Below are 26,962 nucleotides of genomic sequence, written 5' to 3'. Positions count from 1 at the left end.
CTGACCATCAAGCAAGCTTTGAGGCTGTTGTATATAAAGTTGGATTTACTGGGAGGGGAGAAGGAGGAAGGGATCTTCAGAACTTGAATGTAGGTGAGAGTTTGATTTTCTACTCTTCCCTGTTGGTATAAATGAAAAAAAACCATTTTTTTTATGTCTGATTTATAGGACTTGATTTTAGCAAATTTTTCCAAGGGGATATGATCTTAATTGAATGAAAAATAAATGTCATTTATATGTAACATACTTATTACTGTTGACATTCATTATTAATCTGTTGATCAATGATTTTTGAGTATTAATATTTCTCGTCATTACCATTTTCTGCTGCAGAGTTCAAGATATATATTGTAAAAGATTGTGTCTTTTTAAAACATAGATGTAGAAATAATAAAAGACAAAAAGGTTAAAAACCTTTCCGTGGCTGAATAAATAGCCTAAAAATGCATGTTCTCCTTTCATATTAATGAATTATGTGTGTAGTAAAAAGAAATTTCAGGTCATATCATCTAAACTTCACTTTGAAGCTAGAAAGAATTAAAACACGGTTTTTTTTAAATAAAATTATCATTTATGAGTCCAAATACATTTAATAACAGCTTTCGTTGAATTTGTTCATATGCTGCACCATTTTAAATTTTAAAAATTATTATTTTAGAAATACTTTCTCAAGGCTTAGTGATTTTTATTTTTTGCTTGGAGAAAAGAAAATAAGACAACTTACTGTAAACTTTGTGAAAGTTATTTAAAAAATAGCTTTAAGTGTTATGAGTTAACACAAGTAAAATTTCTGAGAAACCAAATTTATTATTCAAAAACATTCTTTGTAATTGTCTTAATATTTTTATCATTACATAATTAGAGACTGATTAAAGTTTTCCCCCTATTCTGTCTTTTGGAATGAATTGTAATTCTTTTATGAATGTACAGTTTTTTCATGCTTTTTGTTTGTATAAATGCTAATGATTTACCAAGTTTCAATACAGGTGAGTAACTTTTGTGTTATTTCAGCTCTTATATCTCTAGGTTTGTTTTTGCTTCAGTTTTCATTGAACAATTTCTATATTTAAATTTTATATTATTTATATATCCAATAATTATTAATTTTATATTATTTGTATATTTAATTAAAATATTTATATATTTAAAATAACTATATAATTGTTAATATATAATTTAAATATATATTTTAAAACCTATACTAAAATTTTTCAAAATACTTGTTATTACCTTCCTTTCCACCTTCCCTTCACCCGTTCTTCCCACCCACCATGCCTAGAAGTTGACCGCCTCTTTATTGTCTTAATGCACATCATGAAAATAAGTTTATCAACTGTGGGAATTAGACTAACATATTTTGCTTAATCAACACAAGAGACGTAGAAAACTAACCCTTCCTTGCCCTGCAGTAACGTTCTCCTGTTGAATTACTCGTTTTTTTGTAATGTCCTCATCTCTATTTACTTTTACTTTACTTCTTAGAGAAACCTTTTGAAAAATGTTTAACCAAATCCCAAGTGCAAGGAAGGGTTTCCAGAAGGGACTCGATTTGAGCATGGAAGGTGTGGCTGGGACTAGTTGATGGGAAGTTGGCAAAGAAGCTGGATGACCTTCTAGTTGCTTTTAAACTAGCATTTCTAATGTTTGGGAATTATCCATGTCTTTGATCTCTCTGCTACTAACAGGAATTTTTTATAGGACTAATGCATAATTATTATTGCAGAGAAGCGTCATTTTGAAGTAGACATGCGATGAAAAATTTAAGATTAACAGCTGTGAGAAATCTTAATTCTTGTCTAGTCCAGTATCCACATTTTACAGAAGAAAACTCAGGGCTAGAGATTTTCATATAGGCAGTGAATTTCAAAATTAGGATAAAATCCCAGGTCTCTTGATTCTGCCTATTACTCTTTTTTTTTTTTTTTTTTAACATTTATTAATTTATTTGGTTGTGCTGGGTCTTCGTTGTGGCAGCTGGGCTTGTTAGTTGCAGTTCTCCAACGCCTCATTTACGGCACACAGGCTCCTTAGTTGTGGCATGTGAACTCTTAGTTGCGGCATGCACGTGGGCTCTAGTTCCCTGACCAGGGATCGAACCCGGCTGGGCCCCCTGCATTGGGAGCGCAGAGTCTTAACTGCTGCACCACCAGGGAAGTCCCACTGCCTATTATTCTATATGGTCTATGAAAGAAAATTTGAGAGGTTTTTGTTTTTGATACAAAATGATTTTTGATTTTTTTTTTGACTTTTAAAATACCCTTGGACTTGAAAAATGATTCACTTACCTATAACATGTTAAGAACAGCACGGTTTTTTTTTTATAAGGACGTATAAAGTGAGGTTTGCTTGATTGTTAATTGTTATCTTAACAACAGCTTAAAAATCAGTTTACTATTTGTTCTTTCCCCTCTATCCTCCTCGTAACCACGTGGCCAGGTAGAGCAGGCAGCAGTGCAAATTTGAAATGAAAAAGATTCGAAATTCACCCTTTGTTCCTTCTCTTCAGCACTATGTTTATTTGGACATTTAAGTGTATTGCAAAGATTCTTTGTTACATCCGGATGTTATATGATGTGTGGGTTTGGGATAGTGAAAGACATTCTTTGTTATCTCGAGTACCTCTGAGCAGAGTTGCTAGCAGGTTTGCAAAAATACCATGGCCTGAAAAAGACTGGGAGACCTATCCTGTTTGCTTATAGGTTTAATAGAGAACTCAAATGTTCCTTTTACAGAATGTAAATACTGAACGTTTTTCCTTGTTAGATTGCTCAGATTCCATTCTGTGGGGAAATGGACTGTGAAGATTGGATCAAAAAGACCACTGCCAGGTAAGATAATTACATGTAACAGATAAAACCCACGAGGTATTGCAGTGAAAAAGAATAGAAATGTATGGCATAAAAGAATGGAATTCTTATTTGTTTTTAATTTCAGGGATCAAGATCTTGAACCTGGTGCCCCGTCGATGGGAGCTAAAAGCCTTTGCATCCCCTTCAGACCACTCTGTGAGCTGCAGCCTGGAGCCCAGTGCGTCTGCGGCAAGAACCCCGCCAAGTTCTACACCTTGTTTGGTCGTAGTTACTAAGGGATAAGACAAAACCCCGTCTCCAACCCTCCTCACTTTTTAAGAAGTTGATACTATTATCTTCCCAGATATAGACAGTTTTATGATTTTTTTTTTTTTAAATAAAGGATCTAAAAGGAGGTCACATGAGAAAAATACCTATTCTTATGCCTAAATAGTGGAAAAGAGATTTTTCTGTAAACAACCCCAGTAATAAATATCATGAACTAATACTGTTCCATGTATTCATTTGTTTCCAAAATACCTGAATTCTATACTACAGAGAAATTCCTATGAAGAGGTGAAGATAACTGCTCTGATCTAAGTATCCCTCATGTTTCAGACCTTGAACCACCAGTTTCCTGTTTCTTCTCTGTTGGAGTACTTCTTTTCCGTTAACTCCTACTGAATTTAAAATTGCCCTAAATCTTTCTGATTAAAAAGCAAAACACGGGCTTCCCTGGTGGCGCAGCGGTTGAGAGTCTGCCTGCCAATGCGGAGGACACGGGTTCGAGCCCTGGTCTGGGAGGATCCCACATGCCGTGGAGCAACTGGGCCCGTGAGCCACAACTACTGAGCCTGCGCATCTGGAGCCTGTGCTCCGCAACAAGAGAGGCCGCGAGAGTGAGAGGCCCGCGCACCGCGATGAAGAGTGGCCCCCACTTGCCAAAACTAGAGAAAGCCCTCGCACAGAAACAAAGACCCAACACAGCCAAAAATAAGTAAATAAATTAATTAAAAAAAAAAAAAAAGCAAAACACAACCACGAATGTAACAAAAAAGATTTCTACTGAGCTCCTCTCTCCCTCTTGTGTCTCGTAGTTACTATGGGGTCTTCAAAAAACCAGTCATGCTTTCTGAGAGAGTGGTCAGCCCTCCTCACCTCTCTGCTTCCTATTTTGCGTTCTCCCTCACGCTGCTTCTGCCTCCACCGCACCACTGTTCTCACAGAGCTCACGCTGCCACTCCTGCCCAGAGCTAACTTCTTCGTTCCTTGTCTTACCATAGCTCTCTGCTGCAGTTCTGCTGCTGTAACGCGTTTCTCCTGTTCACTAAAATTACTCTCATGACTTGCCCTGCTACCTTTCTGCCTCTTTTTCTCTGTCACGTGTCTCCCACTGGCTTCCCTCCCTTGGCCTGCTTCTTAGACATCAGTGCTCAGTGTCCCTACTTGGTCCTCTTCTTAGGCTCCCTGATCAGCCTCATCTCACCCCACGGTTTCAAATTGCATTAATAGGATGATGACTCCAACATTTTTATCGCCCAGTCTGACCTCTAGACCTCTATTCCAACTGCATCCTGGATTTTCTTGAGTGTTCCTCAGCATTTCAGGGCTGCCTGTCTCAGAAACCTCATTTCACTCTCGACTCCCAGACCTGTTCCTCCTACAGTACTTCCTGCCTGAAAGGTCAGTGTTACCAAAATGGACCCAGTAACCTAAACCAGAACCCCAAGAGTCCTCCCAGTCAGCCCCTCCAGCACCCCAGCAGCCCTTATTATCAGTTGGCTGTAAAACATACGGCTACGACCTCTGATGTCTCTTGGGTCCACCCTGTCACAGATCTGGATTGCCTTCTTGCCTGTTTCCTCTTATGCTGATTCCTATACTGGCCTCCAGTTTCATCTCCAGGCCAGATTCCACATTTCCACAGGCTTTTTTTTTTTTCTTCTAGTGTGCAGTTTATTAAGATGTTTTTCTTCCCCTTAAAATCCCTTCGTGACTCACCATCAATCACTAACAGGATAAAATGTAAACCCTTTAGCCTATTCTGGTTCAGCCTACCTGTCTCCAGTCTCCTTTTCAACCAATCCAGCAGAGTCCTTTGCAACCTAACCATTTGGGGTTTCCTAAAAACACGCTATTTCTCACCTCTGGCCCTTTGCCTGAAATGCCTTTTATCCCTCATTTCTAGTCTACTTGGTATAGATCCTTATTTCAGGGCCCTGCTCCAATATGCTTTCCCACTTGGTAGTGGTAAATATACCAATAAAGGGCAAAGCTTCAAAAAGAGGACTTGAAATTCGAGCTGTGTTTTGAAGGGTGAGTAGAATTTTAATAAATAGAAGAGGAAGAACATTCCAGGCAGAAGGAACAGCATATGCAAAGCCTTTCAAAGTATCTGCTGTGTATGAGAACACAGCAAAACTGTCCTTAAGTTGGTGAGAAATTGTCAAATGAAAGATTAAATACAGCATGCTTTCAAGATCAATGTTTTGAGCATGTGTATTCATATGCCTAGCTTAATGAGATAAATATCTGGGCCACACTTTTGTACTCAGAATCAGTATTGCTTATTGATCTATGGCAGTTCAGGATGCTTTATCTTGTTTTTCTGCCCTTAGTAGCTGTGTAAGCTCCCTATTCCTTCAGTTGTAAAATGGAGACGCAGTCTAATATCTATTTCATAGTTATTCTACCTTATAAAGTACTCAGAACAATACCTAGCACATAATAATAGCTAATGTTAGTTATGGCAGTGATGCAGGGTCACATGGAAGTTGCTCCTTGTATACAGCTCTAGTTAACAGTTATTACCTTAGTGCCTAGGGGTTTTTATTTGGTTTTTGTTTTTCTGCAAACTAACAAATGCTTTAATGGACAAGGGTTTTTTTAGCCAGTCCCTGACAAAAGCCTGAAAAGTAGATCAAAGACTCATAACCACATTTTGTTCTGTAGCACCTGGCCATTTTGGAGGTGGCCATCTCTGACGCAAAGATAAATCCCCAGGCTATTTTTTGAAGCTTCAGATAAGTAGAGCTGATCACAGAAAAGCTTGACCTTTGCTCCTTTAAGGGAATCCACTATTTAAAGGAACTCTACAGTAAGTAGTTATGCTAAGGAAGGAATCCTGCACCCCAAATCTACATGTGATAAATTGTCTATTTTCTTAAATTGAAGTTCAGCTAAAATATCAGAACTCTTCAGACACCTTAAGCGTGGTGGTGTTTTTCAAGAGGGTGTATAAACCTGACTCCAAACAATATCCTTTAAGAAATAATCACCATTTTTTACTTGCAGACCACAGCCACTAACTAGATACCCGACTGACGGCCACAAAAGTAATTGTGTGCCTAGCGTTCGTGGTTTGCAAAAAGAAACAAGTCAAGGTGTATTTACTACTGGCTCTGCTCACTGGGATTTTCGGTATAGATCACATGTTAGCAATCTCTAGTTTATCCATGACAGTGTGTTTAAAATAGTTCCTGGACTGCCCTGGTGGTGTAGTGGTTAAGAATCCGCCTACCAATGCAGGGGACACGGGTTTGATCCCTGTTCCGGGAAGATTCCACATGCTGCGGAGCTACGGAGCCCACACGCCGCAACTACTGAAGTCCTCTAGCTCTAGGGCCCACGTGCCGCAACTACTGAGCCTGCAAGCCACAACTACTGAGCCCACGTACTGCAACTACTGAAGCCCGTGCGCCTAGAGCCTGTGCTCCGCAACAAGAGAAGCCACCGCAATGAGAAGCCCATGCACCGCAACGAAGAGTAGCCCCCGCTCGACGCAACTACAGAAAGCCCACGCACAGCAACGAAGACCCAACACAGACCAAAAAAAAAAAAAGTTCCTAATTATGCCAGTAAGTCACATGAAGCCCTTATGAGAATTGGACATTAACAGCAACTCATTTGGCTGCTACTGGAGAGGCTTCGAGTCTTAAGATCAGCAGCAGTGGAACACTCCGTAAGACCAGCAGAAACAAGGCATTATGGCTAGAGAGTGTGGATATATCACCCTACTTATATTTGATTTTAGTTATAAATATTGATACTAGTCATTTGTCATATAACTATGGTGTTCAGCGGCTGTCAGGAGCATCAAAAGTTTGGGGAGGCAGCTTACCCCTACCCTGTTATTTTCAAACATGTCTTTGGCCCTTTGTCATTTTTACTACGTCTAGAAAAGGCTAGCCATTTATTTCTTTAATAAATTGAGTGCTCGCTCCGTACAAAGTGCCAGAGCAGACAGTAGTGAGTTAAACCAAACATGCTTTTTCCCTTTCTTGGCTTTATCTCCTCAAAGTTGTTCTATTTTAGGTGGAAAATCAGGCAATCAAGTGGACACGGAGATGGAGCAATGGTAGGAGGCCATTGCCTAGTGACAGTGACACTGACACGTCATGAGATGATCCTTGCCAATAATAGCACAGTGAGAACTACCCTACACTTGAGATGTTAACAGCTGGAAAATTAAACTACCCTATTCTGCCACACCCATCAGGCTTAATACGACAAGTACAAACACATTTCTATGGCTCAGTAGGTGATGTTAAACCAGTGGCTTTGTTCAACTTTACTGGAAGATTTAAGAGCTTGGAACATCAATAGTACTGAAATGATATAAAAAGATCCTATTAAATAAGTCTCTCGTAATAGGGGTATTTCAAATATATTTTAAGTATGTCACCAAAACCAAATTTTGTGATTGAGAAATACCTGCCGAATGAGTGAGGAGCTTGGGGTTTAACAGGCTGGTGACAGTGTTCGCATGGGGGTTACTTTATATGTGCTAAATAGGTAATCGGATTATATTTCCCTCATTCATTCATTTTCTCCACTCTCCTGGACAATTATCTCATAACTTTTTTCTCCTGGGATTTTCCATACTTACCCTTCTGACTTTTGGTTGATCATCTTGATTTCTATTTCACTAAGATAGAGAAAATATGAACAGAACCCGCAGAACCCTCCACCACATCTACCCCACTCATATGTCCGTATATCCTCCTTCTCTGCTGTTTCAGACGAACCGTCTTCTTTTTTTTAAATCTATTTTATTGAAGTATAGTATATGACTTACAATGTTGTGTTAATTTCTGCTGTACAGCAAAGTGACCCAGTTATACTCTTTTTCATATTCTTTTCCATAATGGTTTATCCCAGGATATTGAATGTAGTTCCCTGTGCTGTACAGTAGGACCTTGTTGTTTATCCATCCTATAGATAATAGTTTGCATCTGCTAATCCCAAACTCCCAATACTTCCCTTCCCCCTCCCCCTTGGCAACCACAAGTCTGTTCTCTATGTCTGTGAGTCAGTTTCATAGCTATGTTCATTTGTGCCATATTTTAGATTCCACATATAAGTGATATCATATGGTATTTATCTTTCTCTTTCTGACTTAGTTTGGTAATCTCTAGGTCCATCCATGTTGCTGCAAATGGCATTATGTCATTCTTTTTTAAGGTTGAGTGATATTCCATTGTATATATGTACCACATCTTCTTTATCCATTCTTCTGTCGATGGACATGTAGGTTGTTTCCATGTCTTGGCTATTGTGAATAGTGCTGCTAGGAACATAGGGGTACATGAATCTTTTTGAATTATGTTTTTGTCCCTATGTATGCCCAGGAGTGAGATTGCTGGATCATATGGTAGTTCTATTTTTAGCTTTTTAAGGACCCTCCACACTGTTCTCCACAGGGCCGCACCAATTTACACTCCCTCCAACAGTGTAGGAGGGTTCCCTTTTCTCCACACCCACTCGAGCATTCGTTATTTGTAGATTTTTTAATGATGGCCATTCTGACCGGTGTGAGGTGATATCACATTGTAGTTTTGATTTGCATTTCTCTAATAATTAGCGATGTAGAGCATTTTTCATGTGCTTGCTGGTCATCTGTATGTCTTCTTTGGAGAAATGTCTATTTAGGCAGATGAACTTCTCATAGCAAAGGGCAAACCCTCCTCTTGTGCACTTGTCCTCTCATCCCCTCTGGCCTTCTCAATGGTGGCACTTCAGCAACCCTCCCCATGTGTCATCACATCTTCTTTCACTACTGGATCTTTCCATCAGCTTACAAATGTGCTGCTATCTTCCCCAACCTAAAAATACCCTTTCTTGGCTCCATATTCCTTTTGCTTTACCGTAAAATTCCTTGAAAGAATTGTCTGTACTTGCCATCTCTGATTTCTCCTCTCTGTTCTCTTGAACCCACTTCATGTTTGCCCTCTTGCTAAGGTTGCCAATGGCCTCCATGTGGTTAAATCCAGTCGTCATTCCCAGTCCTCATGTTTCTTGCCCTCTCAACATTTGACTCAGCTGGTTCTCTCCTCTTTTTTTTTTTTAACATCTTTATTGGAGTATAATTGCTTTACAATGGTGTGTTAGTTTCTGCTTTATAACAAAGTGAATCAGTTATACATATTCATATGTTCCCATATCTCTTCCCTCTTGCGTCTCCCTCCCTCCCACCCTCCCTATCCCACCTCTCTAGGTGGTCACAAAGCACCGAGCTGATCTCCCTGTGCTATGCGGCTGCTTCCCACTAGGTATCTATTTTACGTTTGGTAGTGTATATATGTCCATGCCAGTCTCTCACTTTGTCACAGCTTACCCTTCCCCCTCCCCATACCCTCAAGTCCATTCTCTAGTAGGTCTGTGTCTTTATTCCCGTCTTGCCCCTAGGTTCTTCATGACCATTTTTTTTCTTAGATTCCATATGTATGTGTTAGCATACTGTATTTGTTTTTCTCTTTCTGACTTACTTCACTCTCTATGACAGACTCTGAGTCCATCCACCTCACTACAAAAAACTCAATTTCGTTTTTTTTTATGGCTGAGTAACATTCCATTGTATATATGTGCCACATCTTCTTTATCCATTCATCTGTTGATGGACACTTAGGTTGCTTCCATGCCCTGGCTATTGCAAATAGAGCTAAAATGAACATTGTGGTACATGACTCTTTTTGAATTATGGTTTTCTCAGGGTATATGCCCAGTAGTAGATTGCTGGGTCGTATGGTAGTTCTATTTTTAGTTTTTTAAGGAACCTCCATACTGTTCTCCATAGTGGCTGTATCAATTTACATTCCCACCAACAGTGCAAGAGTGTTCCCTTTTCTCCACACCCTCTCCAGCATTTATTGTTTGTAGATTTTTTGAGGATGGCCATTCTGACCGGTGTGAGATGATATCTCATTGTAGTTTTGATTTGCATTTCTCTAATGATTAATGATGTTGAGCATTCTTTCATGTGTTTGTTGGCAGTGTGTATATCTTCTTTGGAGAAATGTCTATTTAGATCTTCTGCCCATTTTTGGATTGGGTTGTTTGCTTTTTTGATATTGAGCTGCATGAGCTGCTTGTAAATTTTGGAGATTAATCCTTTCTCCTCCTCGTTGAAGCACATTCTTTCTTGGCCTTCAGAATACTTTACTCTCCAATTTTCCCTTTCATTCCTCTGGTCCCTCCCTCTTATCTATTTGTATCTTCTTTTTCTATTTTCTCTCATTTCCTTGGTTATCTCAGGCAGTCTTATGGCTTTTAAATCTGTATATTGTCAATTCTCAAGATCATGTATTCCCAGCTTATCCATCTCTTCTGAACTCCAGACCCCCTTGTTTAACTCCCTACTTAGCGCTTCAACTTGGATGTCTAATAGATACACCAAAAGACATCATTTCCACCTCTTGCTCCCACTCTGTTCCTACAACTGTCACCTTTGTTTTACCTTCATCTCAGTTGCAATGGCATTCTTCTAGGCTAAAACCCTTAGTGTCACCTTGACTGTTCTCTTTCTCTCGTACCTCACATCCAATTGCTCAGCCAATGCTGTTGACTCTAACTTCAAATATATCCTGGATATATTCAGGGCCCTGGGATTGCTTTAATGCTCTGCTGTTGCTGTGTTGAAACTTTGAATAAGGAAAAAAATTTAATTGTGATAAAATAACATAAAGTTTATCATCTTAATCATTTTTAAGTGTACACTTCAGTGTTGAATATGTTTACACTGTTGGGCAACCAATCACCAGATCTTTTCCATCTTGTAAAACTGAAACTCAAAACCCTTTAAGCAACAACTCCCTCACGCCCTCCTCCACTCAGCCCCTGGCTACCATCATTCTACTTTCTGTTTCTATGAATTTGACTATGTTAGATAGCCCATATAATTGGTATCACACAACATGTCTTTTTGTGACTGGCTTATTTCACAGGGCATAATAATGTCCTCAAGTTTCTTCTATGTTGTAACATGTGTCAAAGTTTCCTTCCTTTTTAAGATGGAATAATATTCCGTTGTATGTATAGATCACATTTTGTTTATCCTTTCTTCTGTCAATGGACACTTGAGTTTCTTCCATCTCTTGGCTATTGAGAATAGTGCTGCTGTGAACACAGGTGTACAAATATCCCTTTGAGACTCTGCTTTCAATTCTTTTGAATATATACCCAGAAGTGGGATTACTGGATCATATGACACTTCTATTTTCAATTGTTTGAGGAACTGCCATACTGTTTTCCATAGTGGCTGCACCATTTAAAAACTCAATAATTTTTGAACAAAGGATCCTGCACTGCCATTGTACTAGAACCATGAGTTATATAGCTGGTTCTGCCTGGATATTCCCACTTCCTACCTGGTCTAAGTCGCCCATACTTTCTTTAGATTATTGCCAACAGCCCCCTAACTGGTACCTCTGCCCCATGGAATCTCAACATGGGATCCAATTATTCTTTTAAAACATAAATTAGATCTTGTCATTCTTCTCCATAATCTCCCGTCTCAGGACCCCACATGATCTGCCCCCTTCCTCCATCACCTCCCTGACTTCATATTCTATTTCTCTCCCTCAGTCACTCCTCCTCAACCATGCTGAACTCTTTGGGTGGTCCTTGAACTTCCTATGCCCATTGCTTCCTCTGCCTAGAAAGATCTTCTTCAGATGTCTTCATGGCCCAGTTTCTTACCTCCTTTACTCAAAGAACATCTCAGTAAATTCGTCCCTGACCACTTTATTTAAAATTACAACCTCACCCCTTTGCCAACACTCTATCCCTCTTCTGTGCTTCATTTGTCTCCATCATTTTTTATTACCAGCTGACATTCAATATGTTTTATGATCTATTTTGTTCATTACCTGTGTCTTCCCCCATTAGAATGTAAGCTTCATAACGGCAGGGATTTTTCTCTGTTTTGGTCACTGCTGTCTCCCCAGAGACTAGAACTGTGTCTGACATGTAGGAACTCAGTATTTGTTGCATGAATGGATAAACGAGATAGTCTTAGTGCAATAATTTTTACAACCAGGTTGTATTAGAAGTCTCACTGTTAGAATATCAGCTGAATTGGAGATTATTTATGAGATGCTAAGGAAATTATTAAGGCTGCATCTAAAGTATCAGGTTTTAGTCAAAGTCAGTGCGTTAGTCTAAGTTCTCCAGATAAATAGAACCAATTGGATGTGTCTATAAATATAGACTTATTCAAAGGAATTGGCTCACATGATTATGAAGGCTGAGAAGGTCCCAAGATCTACGTGGTGAGCAGGAGACTCAGGAGAACCAATGGTGTAGTTCTAGCCCACAGGCTCGAGACGTAGGAAGAGTTGATCTTTCGGTTTGAGCCTGAAGGTAAGAAGAAGCCAATGTCCCAGCTTGAAGGCAGTCAGTAGGAGGAATCCTCCCTCACTTGCAAGAGGATCAGTCAGTTTGTTCTGTTCAAGCCTTCAACTGATTGGACGAGGCCCACCGACATTAAGGATGACAATCTGTTTTACTCAGTCTACTGACTCAAATGTTAATCTCATCCAAAAACACCCTCACAGACACACTCACAATAATGTTTGACCAAATGTCTGGGCACCTGGAAGCTCAGTGAATTTGACATATAAAATTAACCATCAGGGATTTTTCTGTAAACCTACATCGTTGGAAATGCCTCATAGATTAACTGTGTGGTTTCCTTTACTCATAGAACTAACTACCTGTTAGGTCTGTGGGAAAGAACTACAAGACAGAGCTGCCAAGTAAACTATGAAAAACCTAACAGTCAAACTTTTTATCTTAGGTATTGGCATATCCCAATGATCTGTACTGTTCTAGGGTGTGATGGCTTAGGAGTGAATATGATTTGAACCTAATACATTTTTAGAGGGTGTCAAATTCAGAATCAGGCAGATCCATCTCCTGACCCTAAACATGGTCCTAAAGTAGATTGCTTGAGGAAATTGGATCCCAAAGATTACAGGTGGGGAATTTTGAAGTGTGTCCATATTTCATTGGAGATCAAAGAAGCCTAACTAAAAGAATTGTGGGCTGACTCACATGATAACTTCTTTTTGAAAGGGCTATTTTATCTTGAAGATTATGAGTTTGGAGGAACTAAGGTGATTGGCAGTGGAAAGAATCAGAACATGTGAAATTCCTTAAAAATTTATTGACTTAAATAATTTTGTCTGTGTTACACATAATTAAAAAAAAAACCCTTAAAAAAATTAACCATCATAGTCAGACTTCAAATTCAGAAAATATTGGGTATAGTAATTTCACTATATTTATTTAAAGGATTGACTGTAGGCAGTCTACTCAAAACAATAGAGGCTGCTACTGTTTTAGATGTTCGGGAACTGGTAAACCTTTAAGGGTTATAAGTGACAGATGATAAGATTAAAAACAAAAAAATTTCCTTGCATCAGTTAAATCAAGTAATTAGAATTTGGCCTTCTTCCTGAAACTAACTGGGGTTATGTCTTTAGGTCCTCCAGTTTAAAGGTATTATATCTTTCCTGAACATGAGGAATGTTTTTCTTGTCTTATTTATGGAGAACGTTTGGAAGTAGGGTGCTTGTTCATTCCAGATCAGTGGGCAAGGCAGTAGAAAAAAAATCACCCTAGCTTCTTCTTTGTCTTTCACTTACTGTAGCTCTAATGTCTGGATTAGTGACCCTAGAATATTCCCTGTTCCATGCAGTAAACAGAATTCAAAACCATTTACACAGCAGGTCAACAAGATATGATTGTTTACGTCAAATACTGGAGCAGTTATTGCAAACATGGAGCTTGGAATCTGAGAAGGCCACAGCTACGTGTGAGTCTCTGCGTGATTCAGACACAGAGGGTCTTAACTTCTGTAAGATACACCAAAAACAAATAAACAAAAGAAAGCCCTCAAGTTATATCTGGAAGTCAGTGTCTTCGATTTACGTAAGTCCCCGCTCACGTGACATCTCTTGCTTAATTGCCCTTTAAACTGTTTTATGGCTTTATAGCAGCCCGTAAAAGGTGATTTCCAAATATGACAGGCGCTGTAAAGGCTGAAGGGGAGAGTTATCCAGGAACTGTAATCACTACATCTGTAGCTGCTCCCCTAAGAGCTCAGCCTTCCCAGGAAAGGGAGAGGGGCAGTGGAGAGCAGGGCGCCATGGGGCGATACTCAGGGAGAAGCTTCCGTTTAATCCTCATGTGCCTTGTGAGCGTCCTCCTTTTCGTGATGGAGCTGGTGATCTCCCACATAGGCAACTCCCTCTCGTTGGCCTCCGATGCTTTCGCCGTCCTTTCCCACTTAATCTCCATGATCATTGGTCTTTTTGGCGTAAGGGCCAGCAGCATAAAACAGCACCGGAAGAGCACGTTTGGCTTTCTTCGGGCAGATGTCGTGGGAGCATTTGGCAACTCCATTTTCGCCGTGGCCCTGATGTTCAGCATCCTGGTTGAAGCCGTCAAAAGGTATATTGACCCCCAGAAGACAGAGGCTCCACTGCTGGTTCTCAGCGCTGGAGTCATAGGGCTGCTCTTCAATGTTCTTAACTATGTCATCTTCTTGGACTGCTGTTACTGCGCGGCCCCAGGGCCCCAGGGAGACGCTGAAACAGGTAAACGGCTCTGCAGACGTTGTAGTTTGGTCCGAGTCCTGGCAGGTGCTATCTTAGGGGGCCCCTGGGGGTGCTATGGAGAGAGGCCCCATTCATTTGATCTCCCTCTCGTACCCCGGACTTTACTAAAGGTCTTTCTCCAAAGAGTCGCTTTCAGTCCAAAGTTCCTTATGAGCTGGGTGGCAGCTGGCCACATGGGGGTCTTTTTTAGTCACAGGGAATGAGAAAATATGCAGACAGGTAGACAGGGGGAAAGGCACTAAACTGCGGCCATAGAGGGAGCACTTTGAAAGTGGAGGTGCCATTGAAAGCAGTCTGCTTTAGTTAGTGACTCATTTTTGTTTACCCAGACATGACACGACTATGTTTGAATTTAAAAATAATATTTTAATGTCTCCTAAAAATATGTTCAAAAAATACTGGGGTACATAACCAGCTCCCATGGAGCAAAGGAGCAAACAATTGGTTAGGCAGATCAACTCTTAGGAATATATTCAAGGAATGTGATGTAAAAGGGAGAGAGAAAATAAAGCAGATGATCTAGTAAACTTAGCTCTTTTTTCTGAATGGAAATATTTGTATTTATTTATTGTAGACATCTGTCCTGTTTGAGAAAAAGGAAAGCTTATTTACATGTGAATCTTTAGGAGGGACTTAAGAGTGGGTACAAAACTCATTGGGTCATCGGTCAAAAGACTGGGTTATATCTTGGAAGAGAACAATAAATCGAAAAAAAACAAATCCAAAAGATAAATTATTAGATGGAACCATGTTTCTTCAGTGCCACAAAAGGAATTTTAAAAATACATGTTAAAAGCTTCTTGCAGAAGAGCAATTCCCAGTGCTTTTTAAGGAGTCGTGTAGCATGAACAGACCAGGTCCAAATCATGGTTCTCCTACAGGGCAGCTGTCAAATTACTTCACCTGGCTGTTTACCCACTGTAATGTGGAGTCAATAAGGACTCAATGGGAATCTAAGTGTCTAGCACTCAATAGGCACTTGGTATAGACTAGTTACTGTTTTTAAAAGAAGCCACAATGCAAGCCTTTGAATTATGTGATCACCCAGTATCACTGAATTCTAATTGCTCATCTGGATTTTAAGAAATTTAAAGATTTTTCTTATTTGATGCTGAAAAGTTTTCTCTCACTAGTCAGGGCATCATGTAACTCAGCCCAGGGACCTCAGAGTAAGAGTTTGCATCTTTTATTGTATTCCTCCTGTCTTTCCTGCCATTGTAAACTTTCTCAGCTGGGAGCAGTCCTTTATTCTATCTTGGTCTAAGTTCTCCTGTTGGTAGAATGTATGTTATGAGAATCCCTACAGTATGTGTTAAGTATAAAAGGGAACAGACAAGAAACTAGAGTCTGTATCTTTATTTGATTTAATGAATCAGTTAGGACCTCATCTTTTGTAAAAGACAATAATTAGTTAACTTGAGATTTTATGCCTTGTTTACATTAGTCATCATGCAAATATTACTCCTTGAGGTTCCAGATCATAAAATTCAACATATTCGATACAGGAAAAAAATATTTACTGCTAAGTATAAGTTTAAGGCAAGGAAGCTGATCAAACCCATGGTTAGTATTGACAATGGTAGTGTCACCATTACTAAACTTGTGTTTTTAGTTCTAATTTTGTCTTTACTCTAGACATATGATATTTACCTGCGTATAGCAAAAGCAATTTAGGCAAAGAGTTTGACTCTTTGACCAACGCAAAAATTGGTAGACAGCCATAGTTCTTTTTTTTATAAATTGAATTATTATCAGGGATGTTAGTTCAGCCCTTGTTTGGGAAGCAGTGCTTTCCAATGTTTATGTCTATGCTCAGATAACAAGAGTCTTAAAGACAAATATTTCACCCTGACCATATGGGTTTCTACTGTCTTAATTCCAGATTATCTATCTTCTCCTGAAGTGTTTGATGCTGTATAGTATTCTACTTTAAATAATTAAAATGATAGGTACTATATACACATATAGATAATGCTTTAAGATTTATGTTCTATGTTTAAATTATTATTTTAGGTACTATACACACGTATAGCTAATGCTTTAAGGTCCATGTTCTTATGTTAAAATTATTATTTTGGCAGCTTTTGGTATTGCTGAATTCTTCTATTAGAAATTTTAGAGTATTTAAACCTTCCAAGTGATTTTAGGATAGCTGCTTAGCTTCTTAGCATTTATGTCTCGAGTTATGTATTTATCGCTTTCACTAAAATACACATTTTGATATCCTTCCCATCACCTAAATAAGCTTAAGGAGTAAATATTTGGCTTAGATACATCTTATTTATTGACATTAACCCAGTTATCTCCCAGTGTAAGAAAAAATGTGATTAATCCATACATGTTGCTTTAAACCGGGAGGTGTAAAATATGAAGAAAAAATGATTCTTGATTTCAAAAGATTCAACCCAAATTTAGGATAAAGATTTTCTATATATCTAAATTTTAGCTCGAAGCATTTTGAAGTACCTAAAAACTAAAGAACTGTGGTACCTCCTGACTTAGTGATCAGAATCAAATAATCCATCACTTTTTTTGGTGGGATCTGTGGCCAAATAGAATTTTTTACTTAACAAGCCTTCAGTCTCTCCCGGTTCTGTGGGTCTTTTACATGTTTTGCTTTGTCTGGTGTAGGAATTGATACGAGTTATATTTTATGTCTGAGATCACAGAAGAGTAAGAAATAAGACCACTAATTTATTTTAAATATTAGCAAAACAGACTGTATATACTATAAAGACTTTAAACCTCTCTGGGACTCATGGAGTGAGATAAGTTGGAGAATCAGACAGAGGGGGGCAGAAATTTAAAAAATCACCTGGGAGAAAAGAATGTCTGGAAGATTTAGTTGAGACAGGGAGTCTTGAAGTCTTAGATCAGTAGCTAGCCAGTGGGTGTCCATCTCCGACAGGAAAAGGCGATGGTGGAGCAGATTTGGCTAAAGTAAAAAGCAAAATGAAAAAAGTAGAAATTGCAAGCACGAAAGAAAAAAGCAAACAAAATAGGTTTAAAGTCCAAAATTTGGATGGCTATATGTGTGAGTGTATTCGGGGGAAGAGCGTTATAAATGTGTTTGGGGAAGAGGAAGAGGGGTGAAAACAACATGTTGATTCAGATCCTAGGAAATACGGGGCACCCACTACCTTCTTTCTCTAGATTCAGGGACAAAACTTGCTTTGTTTGCATTTTTCCTACTCCTTGTTTACTTTATTAGGTTTACCTTGACTTTCACATTATCTTTTATGTTTGCATTTTCTTTTTGATTATTTTTCAGGCTTGAGTTTTCTTTAAAATTTAATGGACAGAATTCTCTTTGCCCTTGACTTGCATTTGAACAAATACTGTGCTGTACATTGGCTTTTATTTTAAACCAAAGGTAATTTCGTGCAGCTCTGTCCTGGATAGGCTTGCCATGTACAACAATTTAGATCTAAAATATCTGTTTGTATTTAAAAAATTTTTTTAACAAAATACCTTTCCTGTGTATTTATTTACGTTAATTTTGTTTGGTTTCCAAACTGTTTTCTTTCCCTCTCTCTCCCTGTCTTTGTCTTTCTCTCTCTCTCACCACCTTTCTGGCATTACATTTCCCCAGCCAACCTGCTAGAGGCAGTGTCAGCCCAGTAATCAGCAAAGTTTGTTGCCGGGGAGGCTTTTAACAGGCTTCTCATTAGCTGCTCTCGCAAGCTTCTCATTGACTCAGTGCTATAGCCTAATGGGAACATTTTACACGGACAGTCCTGTAGACACTGAAAGTAACTCGCTTTCCTTTTAGAGCAAATTTTATCCAGAGACAAGCAAAGTAGGCAGGGCTCCGAGGGTTTAGGAGGAGCAAGGTGGGCTGGGGGGTGGGGCGGGGGGGCGGAACTGTCTGTCTCTCTCCCGGCAGCAAGTCACGGAGTAAGTCAGAGCTCAGAAACTTCACAAGTGAAGGCGACTTTTCAAACCAGAAAGGGGAAGAAGGCTTTCTAGATATTGGTTCCCTGAGTACTCTTTCTACTTCAGAGGCAGGATTGGAATGATTGGGTGTTTGCAATAATTATTAAACAGTTTTAGGAAGCATGATGCTTAATTCCCAGAAGCTGTTACTTTCTCGTTTGTCCATATCTGACACTCACTGTTGTTTTCCAAGCGTTTTGAACAGTTCACTTCCACAGGAGCACTCAGTGGTAAGTATACACCCACCCACCACAGATCACAGCATCTATTCCAGAACAGGTGCTCTTATGTCTCTTTCTGTACGTTCAGGCCAGCTTGCGTACCCCCTTACCTCTCTTGCTGCCCAGGGACCGGGTTCTGGGTCAGTTATAGGGACCGAGTAAGAAAGATTAAAGGAAGACTGAAAAATAGGTGCCGTTCCATGGTTTTTTAAAAAAAAAAAAATTATTATTTTTTTCTGGCTGCTTTGGGTCTTCATTGCTGCGTGCAGGCTTTCTCTAGTTGCAGTGAGTGGGGGCTACTCTTTGTTGCGGTGCGCGGGCTTCTCACTGTGGTGGCTTCTCTTGTTGCGGAGCACGGGCTCTAGGCGCACGGGCTTCAGTAGTTGTGGCACGCGGGCTCTAGAGCGCAGGCTCAGTAGTTGTGGCGCACGGGCTTAGTTGTTTCGTGCCATGTGGGATTTTCCTGGACCAGGGATCGAACCTGTGTCCCCTGCATTGGCAGGCGGATTCTTAACCAGTGCGCCACCAGGGAAGTCCCTGTTTCATGTTTGTGAAATAAATTCAACTGAAGAAAAAAAAGGAAGATAAAGAAACCAGCTCCCTGTTCTCAGCCATATTTTTCTAATATGCAGAGGCCACTCTGTCTGACACCTGAGTTAAATCTTAATGAAAACCAAGTCTTTCTTGACATCTGTGAGTTGTCAGGTGCTGTGAAAGTCTAGGGAGAATAATCACAGCAGCATATCACATACGTTTGGAGCATTATATGTTTTGTGAAATGATTAGCGAGAAAGAATACTTGCTATTTCTACTTTTTCAGATAAGAAAACAGAAACAGAGTCAGGACCACAATCATGCAGCGAGTTAATGGAAGAGGACAAAGACTTAGAAGGTTTAATTATAAAACCTACTCTGCTTGACCAAAGAAAGAAAAAAAAAATCATGGACAGTGAAAACTTATTTGGAAATAATCACAAAATTGCATGTCAAAAAGTGCAAATTAATACACCACAAATTGATCCTAATTCTAGTAGCTAAATGACCTCCAGAAAGTTACTTCGACTTACTAAACCTCAGTTTCTTTATCTGTAAAGCGGGGAATTATCTATCTCCTAAGGGTGTTGTGAGGATGAAAGGATATAGCGTGTATAAACTGCTCAACATGGCACTTGGTGGTGGTGGTTGGTAGTGATTATCCAAGGGCTGAAGGGACAAGAAAAAAGGAAATGTTAGTAAGATCCCTCTGTGGACAGGTCCTTGCCTACTCCACATCCACGGACCGGCAGCTGACCTCATCCCGGGCCAACACACACAACGGTTTGCTGTTGGTCATAGGTATGGTCCATACAGACCCGTCGCCATTCCTGGAAAACCTCACAAAGCACATGTCTTCCTGATGACAGGTTAGTGGCATCTTTAGTGGGGTGACCCAGCAGGAGCAGGAACTGTAACAGGAAAATACAGGTTCTGGAGCTTCTTCCCTCTTTCCCTGGGTCTGACCCTGGAGAAGACACTTGATCATTATGAGCCTCACCTCAGGTATCATTACACCTATTTTAAGGAATCTCCATGCTTTTCTTTTGATAAATAATAATACCTTCACGATGCATTATTTTTCAAAGGGCTCTCGTAAATGTTGCATTCCTCATCTTCAGTGCTCAAGATAGCACTTTGTAGAAGGGCATTACTTATATTTTTCAACTGTTAAAGATTATGTATTTTAAACTGTTGTAATGGTATTAACATGTCAACATATCACTCATTAAAATAATGCAAATGTAGCTCGTATTTCCAAGTCACATATTTACCAGTTACGAATGAAGAAACCAAGACATGAAGTGTTTTTTTTTTAAATAATTTTGACAAATCTTGATGTTTTCAACATTTAGATTTTTTTAAAATTAATTAATTAATTTTATTTATTTTTGGCTGTGTTGGGTCTTCGTTTCTGTGCGAGGGCTTTCTCTAGTTGCTGAGAGCGGGGGCCACTCTTCATCGCGGTGCACGGGCCTCTCACTATCGTGGCCTCTTTTGTTGCGGAGCACAGGCTCCAGACGCGCAGACTCAGTAGTTGTGGCTCACGGGCCCAGCCGCTCCGCGGCATGTGGGATCTTCCCAGACCAGGGCTCCAACCTGTGTCCCCTGCACTAGCAGGCAGATTCTCAACCACTGTGCCACCAGGGAAGCCCCTGAAGTGTTTTATAGTTAACCCAAAATTGATGTTAGAACCAAGACTTTGCATTTCCACACCTCTTTTCTGCCATAAGATGGTTTGCCTTTTAAACGTTCTCCTGCAGTTCTGCCTGGTTAGATATTCCTATTTTCCTTACTGAGAGGCTTAATTTTCCAAGAAAGTGGGGTAAAAGTAAGCTTATTATTATTTTTTTCTTTTGGTCAGATGCTTACAAGATATAAAGAATATATCTGTTATTTTTTGCCTCCTTCTTGCTCTTTTGTGGAGACAGTAGTCATTGAGATTTATATAAAACATTGTGTATAACTCCCTCTGATGATTATGACATAGACTAGTTTTGTCATCATTGTTTATAAGAGGCAATGATATCTAGAGACTCCTTTTTCCTAGAAGAATGTCTTCCAACATCTGTGTCCTGCTATTTATTGTCTACATCTGAGAAGGTGTCTTGAGAGAATTTTGAGGGAAGTGATTTTCGATGAACTATATCTGTGGTCTTGTTCTTTATCTGCCTTGACAACACTATAAATGTATCAGCCCAATAGACATTGGAAAAAAAAAAGATGATCCTTGACTCAGGCCAGTGAGAACTAGAGGTTGGCTCCTTATAGGAGAGCAACGAGGAAGTCAGGTTGAAGGAGGAACTGCCTGGACAGACCACCTGTTTTCTGTCGAATTCTTAACCTGAAGAAACCACCATGAGATTTTGCAGGAGAGAAAATAGGGGAGCCGGTAACCAGATCTATAGCTCCTGACCAGAGTTGATTGATGACATTGTTGGGACTTTATGGGGCCAATAAGTAATGTCTACTCATGAGTCTAGAGCTAACTGAGAACTAAGGGATCAAAGATAGTCAGATGGTGATTAAAATTGTAGCTCTGTTTTTGAAAAAACTGAATTGGAAGATAGACCTTGGATGTCCCAGAATGCTTCCTAATATTATACTTATCTCAGCAGTAAACATACCCATCTTCTTTGGGGCCAAGCTCAACAACGGGGGGCACAGGGTTGGACCCAGGAGCAGAGAGAATGGACACTCCGAGGACAGGTAGTTCAAAGTGTAAAGCACGGGAGGGGCTGAGCCAAGCTTATTCCTTTTACTAAGCCCACCAATGAGAGAAGACCTTCCCACCCCAGGAGTGACTTCTCACATGGAGGTTGGAGAGGGAATGAAGGGGTCAGTAAGAGCCTACGTGGTGGTCCCCTCATGGAAACACAAGACCAGAGGAATGATCTCCTCCCAATACTCTCCAGCTTTATGTGTTCTTCACTGGGGGCTCCCCCTGAAGAGCTAGATAGACAGTTATCAGGATAGTATTGCTGTCAGTATTCACAAGGCCTGCATCCCCTACAATAACCACTGTTTCCTTTGGGTATTTTCCTTGTGACCAGTGTTTGTTAAGCAATTTTGATACCCATCCCCTCAACGACTAAAATGGATTAGAACAGAAAGTGTATTAGTTAAATGAACTCTGAGGTCCCCAAAAATGTTCATTATTGCTCATTAGAGATTACATAGTGACATGAAATGATAGTATCAAGATAGTCTAATAATTCAATGTCAGTAACATAAAAATGCCCCAAATTTAAATAACATGAATCCCCTGTTAATATCAAATTATAAGGGAAAAATTAAAATTCAAAATTAAATATATTTGACCTTATGACTTTCTATCTGAATAAATCAAAGCCCCTGATTATTAACTTAAAGTCCAGATCAAAGATAAATCAAAACAAAATCACAAAACACCAAATCTTCCTCAGTTTGGGCACAGTCTGAGTTCAATCTCAGGCCTGGTAGAGTCATGATCTTTTCAGTAGTTTTAGTCTGGATTGTTTTCCACTGGAATAGATGTCATTCCTTCAGGACATCCAAGGTTGGATATGTTCACCGCCTTTTAAAGATCTTCTCTTTGTCTTTGGTGTTCTTCAGTTTTGCTACAATATTTCCACATGTGAATTTCTTTTTATTTATCCCCCCTGAGAATTGTCACGTTTCCCAAATCTAAGCATTTATAGCTTTTATAAATTCCGGAAGATTTTCAGATATGATCTTTTCTAGTTTTGCCTCTGCCCCATTTCTCCTTCTGCAACACTAATTAGATAATTTTAGATCTTCTCACTCTGTCCTCCATGTTTTGTAAACTGTTTTTCATATTTTCTACTTTTTGTTGTTCTGTGTTGCATTCTAGGTAGTCTAGGTAGTTCTTTAGATGTACCTGCACTTATTCAGAAATTGACATTGGTGCAATGTGTGTATATAGTTCTATGGCATTTTACCACATGTGTAGATTTGTGTAACCACTACCAAAATCAAGGTGCAGAATGATTACATCACCAAAAATTTATCCCCCATGCTACCCTTTCATAATCATACCCATCATTCCATATCCTCACTCCACATCTCTATGCCCTCGAAACCACTCTTTCCATATTTATAATCTTCTAATTTCAGGAATGCTATATAAATGGAATCATACATATGTGACCTTTGAAATTGGCTTTTTCCTTTCAGTATATTGCCCTTAAGATCCATCCCAGTTGTTCTGTGTATCAGTAGTTGGTTTCTTTTTACTGGTGACTATTCCACGGTATGAAGGTAGTTGGGTGTATTTTTTTAGTCTCTCTGCCAATCTTATGCCTTTTAATTGGTATATTTAGACCATTTACATTTAAGGGGTGTGGAGCTCCCATGCCCTCTCTGAGTGCACCACCATCCCAGCATCCTGATGTGTTCAAGGACCTGGAAGCTCCTGTTCATTTTCCCACCTATTTTCTCTCTGTTGCTCAGATAGGGAACTTTCTGTTATTCTATCTTCAAGTTCACTGATTTTTTTCTCTATCTTCTCCACTCTGCCGTTGAGCCTATTCATGGAGGTTTTTTTGGTCATGTTGCGCAGCATGTGGGATTTTAGCTTCCTGACCAGGGATCGAACCCAGGCCCTCGGCAGTGAGAGCATGGAGTCCTAACCACTGGACTGCAAGGGAATTCCTCATTGAATTTTAAAATTTTGGTTATTGTATTTTTCAGTCTTAAAATTTCCATTTGATTCTTCTTTATATCTTCTATTTCTTTGCTGAGACTTTCTATTTTTTGATTTCTTTCAATTGTGTTTGCAATTGCTTGTGGAAGTATTTTTATAATGGCTACTTTAAAGTCCTCATCAGATAATTCTAACATCTGTGTCATCTCAGCACTGGTGACCTTTCTCACTTAAGTTGAGATTTCCCTGGTTTTTGGTATGATGAAATATTTTCAAACGATTCTTGGACATTTGGGGTATTATGAGACTGTGGATCTTATTTAAAATTTCTGTTTGAGCAGGCCTTCTCTGACATGGTGCTGGTGGGAGGAGGGGGGTGCTGCTTTGTTATTGTAAGAAGGGAGTGGAAATACAGGTTTCCCACTTGGAGTCTGTTGACCCCCTGAGGAAGAGGGGTACTTCATCACTGCTGGGCAGGACTGGGAGTTCAGGCTCCCCACCAGGCCTTCACTGATAACACCCTGGCTAGGAGGAGTAGGGGTGCCTTGTATTGAGTTTTCAATTTCAACTAATATATTTTTCATTTATAGTACCTTGATCTTTACTTATATTTTCTTTACCTTCCTTTATTGCTGTATATTGAATATACTCAGTTTATATTCTGTAGCTGATATTCTCAACATCTGCAACTTTTGAATGTCTGATTCTGCTGTTTATTATTTTCCCTGCCTCTCTCAAAGTGGTTTCCTTCTTCATGTTTTGTGTGTTTCATAATTTTTTATTGTGAACTCATGATCAATGGAACTTTCTTTGAGGGAATTCTCTGAGGAATAGATTGTAAGTACATTTTTCCACGGAAGATTTGCATTTCTTTTCATCGGGTCCCTGAAGCCGTTACCAACTTGTGAGCACTTTAAAAATTCTTTGCTTGAGGACTATTATTATTATTATTATTATTATTATTGTGAGAATTTAGACTTCATTCCCACATGAAGGCCACAGTACCGTTCCAACTTCCCATAGGGGAAGTTTTTCTCTCCACCCAAAACCAAGGCTGAAACATGCAAGTTTTCATGCTGTCTCCTTTGAGGTAGTGAGTTTTTGTTTATTTTATCATTTGTTTTGTTTTGATTCAAACTTTCACCAAAAGATTTAGCTTTATGAGGGGAAGCTCTGATCTCATCTTGCATGGATCTAACTTTTGTCTCTTATGCCATACCTGATCACGTGGCTATTAAAATCCAAGGCTAGAGCTTTTGTCTTTATTGGACAGATATCCTTAAGTCGGATTCTGGCTTCAACTCACCTTTCTGGATTTGGGATTTCACTTCATTTCTGGCCTCTAAGTATTTTCTTAATTTCCTGCCACACTTTTTGAAGAGTCCAAAAAGTTTGACAGAACCACATAATATTATCCCAGAGCTAGAGCACTTAATAGAGGTAAATTTATGTTCCCAGAACTCAGCACTTAGTATGAGCCAGGCCCTCATTACTACTTACAAGGATCATAGCAGAGGCTCAAGGATGGCGGAGGAAAGGGTGACTGACAGACGGAGTCTTCTTGGTTTCTGCCTCTCTAAGATGTGGGTTGGTATGTGCCAGCAGACTTGGCTCTGCTGGCACAGACCTCACAACAGGAGGTTAATAATGATTCCAAGATTTTTGTATCTGGTAAACCCATTGCATCCTTTTTCAGGGAGCGACATTTAAAATATTCCCTGCCTACTTGCAGAGTTTAGAAATTTGTAGCAATGACATCCTAGGTTCCAGATTTTATGTGTGGCACTTTTCCTTCCTAATCAGTGTGTGTGTGTGTGTGTGTGTGTGTTTGTGTGTATGAGAGAGAGACAGAAGGAAGGAAGGAAGGAAGGAAGGAAGGAAGGAAGGAAGGAAGGAAGGAAGGAAGGGAGGGAAGGAGGGAGGGAGGGAAGAGGGAGGGAGGGAGGGATGGGAGAAGGAGGGAGAGGGAGGGAGGAGGTGGGGGAGGGAGGGAGGAGGGAGGGAGGGGCGGAGCGAGGAAGGGAAGGGAGGGAGGGAGGAAGGGAGGAAGGAAGGAGTGCAAATAAGCAAACTCCTGAATTCCATTTCCATCTTGAGTGCCTATTTCTGCTCTGTCTACACTCACTCTCCTGTGAGTGGGCTCTTATTAATCCTGTGCCTCAGGGATTTGCTGCTGCTGTCTCCATCTGCAGAGCTGCTTAGGCCTGTGACTCCTGCCTCCTGAGGAAGCCTCTCCCTCACTCCCATGTTTGTTTCAGCCTGAGGGTCAGTCTCCGTGGATTTCTGAGCTGAAGCTGTTTTGGAATATTAGAAGCTCATCCTGTTGTTCCTGCTCCTGCTTTCTGACCCTCCAGAGATTGTCTGCCCGCAGCCTTTGGTTGTTGCAGGCTTTGCGGAGTGGATCATCCTGCTGAATCTTCTGAAGTGTAGGAGGGGCTTCTAGTGTCTTCCTGCCTCTTGTGCTCTTCTCTCAGGAAGGCTCAGTTGAGTTGTTCATGGTTTCATGGCTTAATAAGTTCTTAAAGTTGTTCTCTTTCCTTCTCTACCCCACATAAGGCTAGTGTTTTTGTTGGACTTTTTTCCTTTTACTTGGTCCTTGTTTTCTGGGCCAGACATTTATTTTTCCAACATAGATTTTTTTCTTATCACAGTGAGGGAAATGAATTCAGTGTTTATGGATCTGCCAAAAGCAACTGTTGTCCAAACAGATCTCGTCAACTCTCACCTCTCTGAGTTGGATCATCTCACTTGAAAAGCATTTTCCAAATAAACCAAAAGTCTAAGCCAGGCCTGGGCTCACACTATTATGTTCTTGCCTGATCCCCTTCAGTACATCTCATCCTCCTTTCCCCTGACCTTGGTGTCCTAGCTCTGTCTGTTCTCAACCTGTCCAACAGGACACAGGCAAACCGCCACATCCACGATAACTGTTTTGCT

At 39.9% G+C, this 26,962-nt stretch overlaps 2 protein-coding genes and 1 long non-coding RNA gene across 3 annotated transcripts in view; 2 read left to right on the top strand and 1 right to left on the bottom strand.

The window, feature by feature from the left end:
- EPRS1 (glutamyl-prolyl-tRNA synthetase 1) overlaps nucleotides 1–3,295 on the top strand; it is a 67,388-nt gene extending 64,093 nt beyond the window's left edge. Inside the window, exons 31-32 of the mRNA XM_082426133.1 lie at nucleotides 2,764–2,828; nucleotides 2,935–3,295. Of these exons, the coding sequence (XP_082282259.1) occupies nucleotides 2,764–2,828; nucleotides 2,935–3,085 (216 nt within the window). The 3' untranslated portion in view covers nucleotides 3,086–3,295. The remainder of the gene's footprint in view (nucleotides 1–2,763; nucleotides 2,829–2,934) is intronic.
- LOC309644669 overlaps nucleotides 1–26,962 on the bottom strand; it is a 546,086-nt gene that overhangs the window by 369,925 nt on the left and 149,199 nt on the right. The gene's annotated exons all lie outside the window — the stretch shown is intronic.
- SLC30A10 (solute carrier family 30 member 10) overlaps nucleotides 3,818–26,962 on the top strand; it is a 54,265-nt gene continuing 31,120 nt past the window's right edge. Inside the window, exon 1 of the mRNA XM_082427185.1 lies at nucleotides 3,818–14,668. Within this exon, the coding sequence (XP_082283311.1) occupies nucleotides 14,092–14,668 (577 nt within the window). The 5' untranslated portion in view covers nucleotides 3,818–14,091. The remainder of the gene's footprint in view (nucleotides 14,669–26,962) is intronic.

Source organism: Balaenoptera physalus (assembly GCF_965194825.1).
Source record: "Balaenoptera physalus genome assembly, chromosome: 1".
In the NCBI taxonomy this organism is placed as follows: domain Eukaryota; kingdom Metazoa; phylum Chordata; class Mammalia; order Artiodactyla; family Balaenopteridae; genus Balaenoptera; species Balaenoptera physalus.
This window is presented reverse-complemented; position numbering and strand designations above follow the sequence as displayed.